Source organism: Cryphonectria parasitica, assembly GCF_011745365.1.
Source record: "Cryphonectria parasitica EP155 unplaced genomic scaffold M406scaffold_8, whole genome shotgun sequence".
Classification (NCBI taxonomy): Eukaryota; Fungi; Ascomycota; class Sordariomycetes; order Diaporthales; family Cryphonectriaceae; genus Cryphonectria; species Cryphonectria parasitica.
In genome coordinates, this window is record NW_024468916.1 from 464190 (window position 1) to 465396 (window position 1207).

A 1207-nucleotide genomic window follows, 5' to 3' on the forward strand; every position below is an offset into this window, starting at 1 on the left:
TAAAGCTAAGAAGAAAATGTTCAAATACATATTGAGAAACAGAATCAAAGCTCTTGCATGGAACTTTACTAAGATTGGAAAGATTATTAAGAAAGTAGCTTCCTTACAAGAAATCAGAATTATATTCCATAAGATCTTTTAAGCGAAGCATATTCCAATCTCTAATGCTCTTAAGCTAAAGCTAATAGAGCTTCTGAAATAATATATTAAGCGGAAGATTATTAAGAAAAGCTATATATTATATAGAAATAACTAGTTTCTTATTATCAAAAAGAATAATAGCTTATGCTTAATTAATAATGCTCAAAAGTATAACAAGCATAGCCTCAAGAATACTTTTATGCTGCTTGCTTTAGATAAATTCTCGGAGAAGTTCGCTATATACAAGATTCTTTTATTGCTTAACTTCTTTTCTGGATATAATCAAGTACAACTGTATCCTAATAGCAGGAATATAATAATCTTCTTAATGCTCTTAAGCTTATTCAGAATGTATACTCTATTCCAGAGTGCTACTAACTCTGTTGCTCAATTTATAAGAATAATAATTAGATTTCTATATAATCTTATTCTTTATATATACTAGCCTTTTCTTAATAACATTTCTATTTATAGTTCTATAATAATCTATGGAAATGAAGAGATTTCAAGCTTTTCCGGAATGCATAAATATATTGCTAAATATATTGGAAACCTTAATAAGATTCTTATAAATACAGAGCTAGCTAGAGCTATAATCTCAGCATTCAAGTTAGAATAATGCTAAGTAAAAGTTGATATAATTAATTATATTATCAGTTTCAGCAAATAATAATCTTAGAATAGAAAGATAGAAAAGCTTCTAGCTTGAACAGAATACAAGAATATCAAAGATATTCGCTCTTTCATTAGACTAATTATTTATTATACAGCTTAGATTTGGAACTTTGCAATTATTGCTCAACTACTCTACAATCTTCTCAAGAAAGATATTGCATAAAGATGAGAGAAAGAATAGAAAGAAGCTATTGCCACACTTATTCGAATACTCACATCTCATTCAATTATTATTTCAATTAATTACAGCACTAATACTAGAAAGATTATTCTTATAATAAATGCAAGCTTATTGAGCTAAAGTGCTACACTAATGCAAATAATAGAAAATAAACAAAAGCTAATATATTTCATTAGCAGAACCTGGACAGTTGCAGCACAGAAGTATAAT

At 27.3% G+C, this 1207-nt stretch overlaps 1 protein-coding gene across 1 annotated transcript; it reads left to right on the top strand.

Annotated features, from left to right (window-relative positions):
* Positions 1–256: 256 nt before the first annotated feature.
* On the top strand, positions 257–586 carry M406DRAFT_265358 (uncharacterized protein; the record flags this gene model as incomplete). The annotated part of the gene is made up of 1 exon (XM_040917726.1): positions 257–586. A coding segment is annotated over one exon (330 nt), but the record flags the coding sequence as incomplete, so codon positions are not given.
* Between the last annotated feature and the right edge of the window lie 621 nt (positions 587–1207).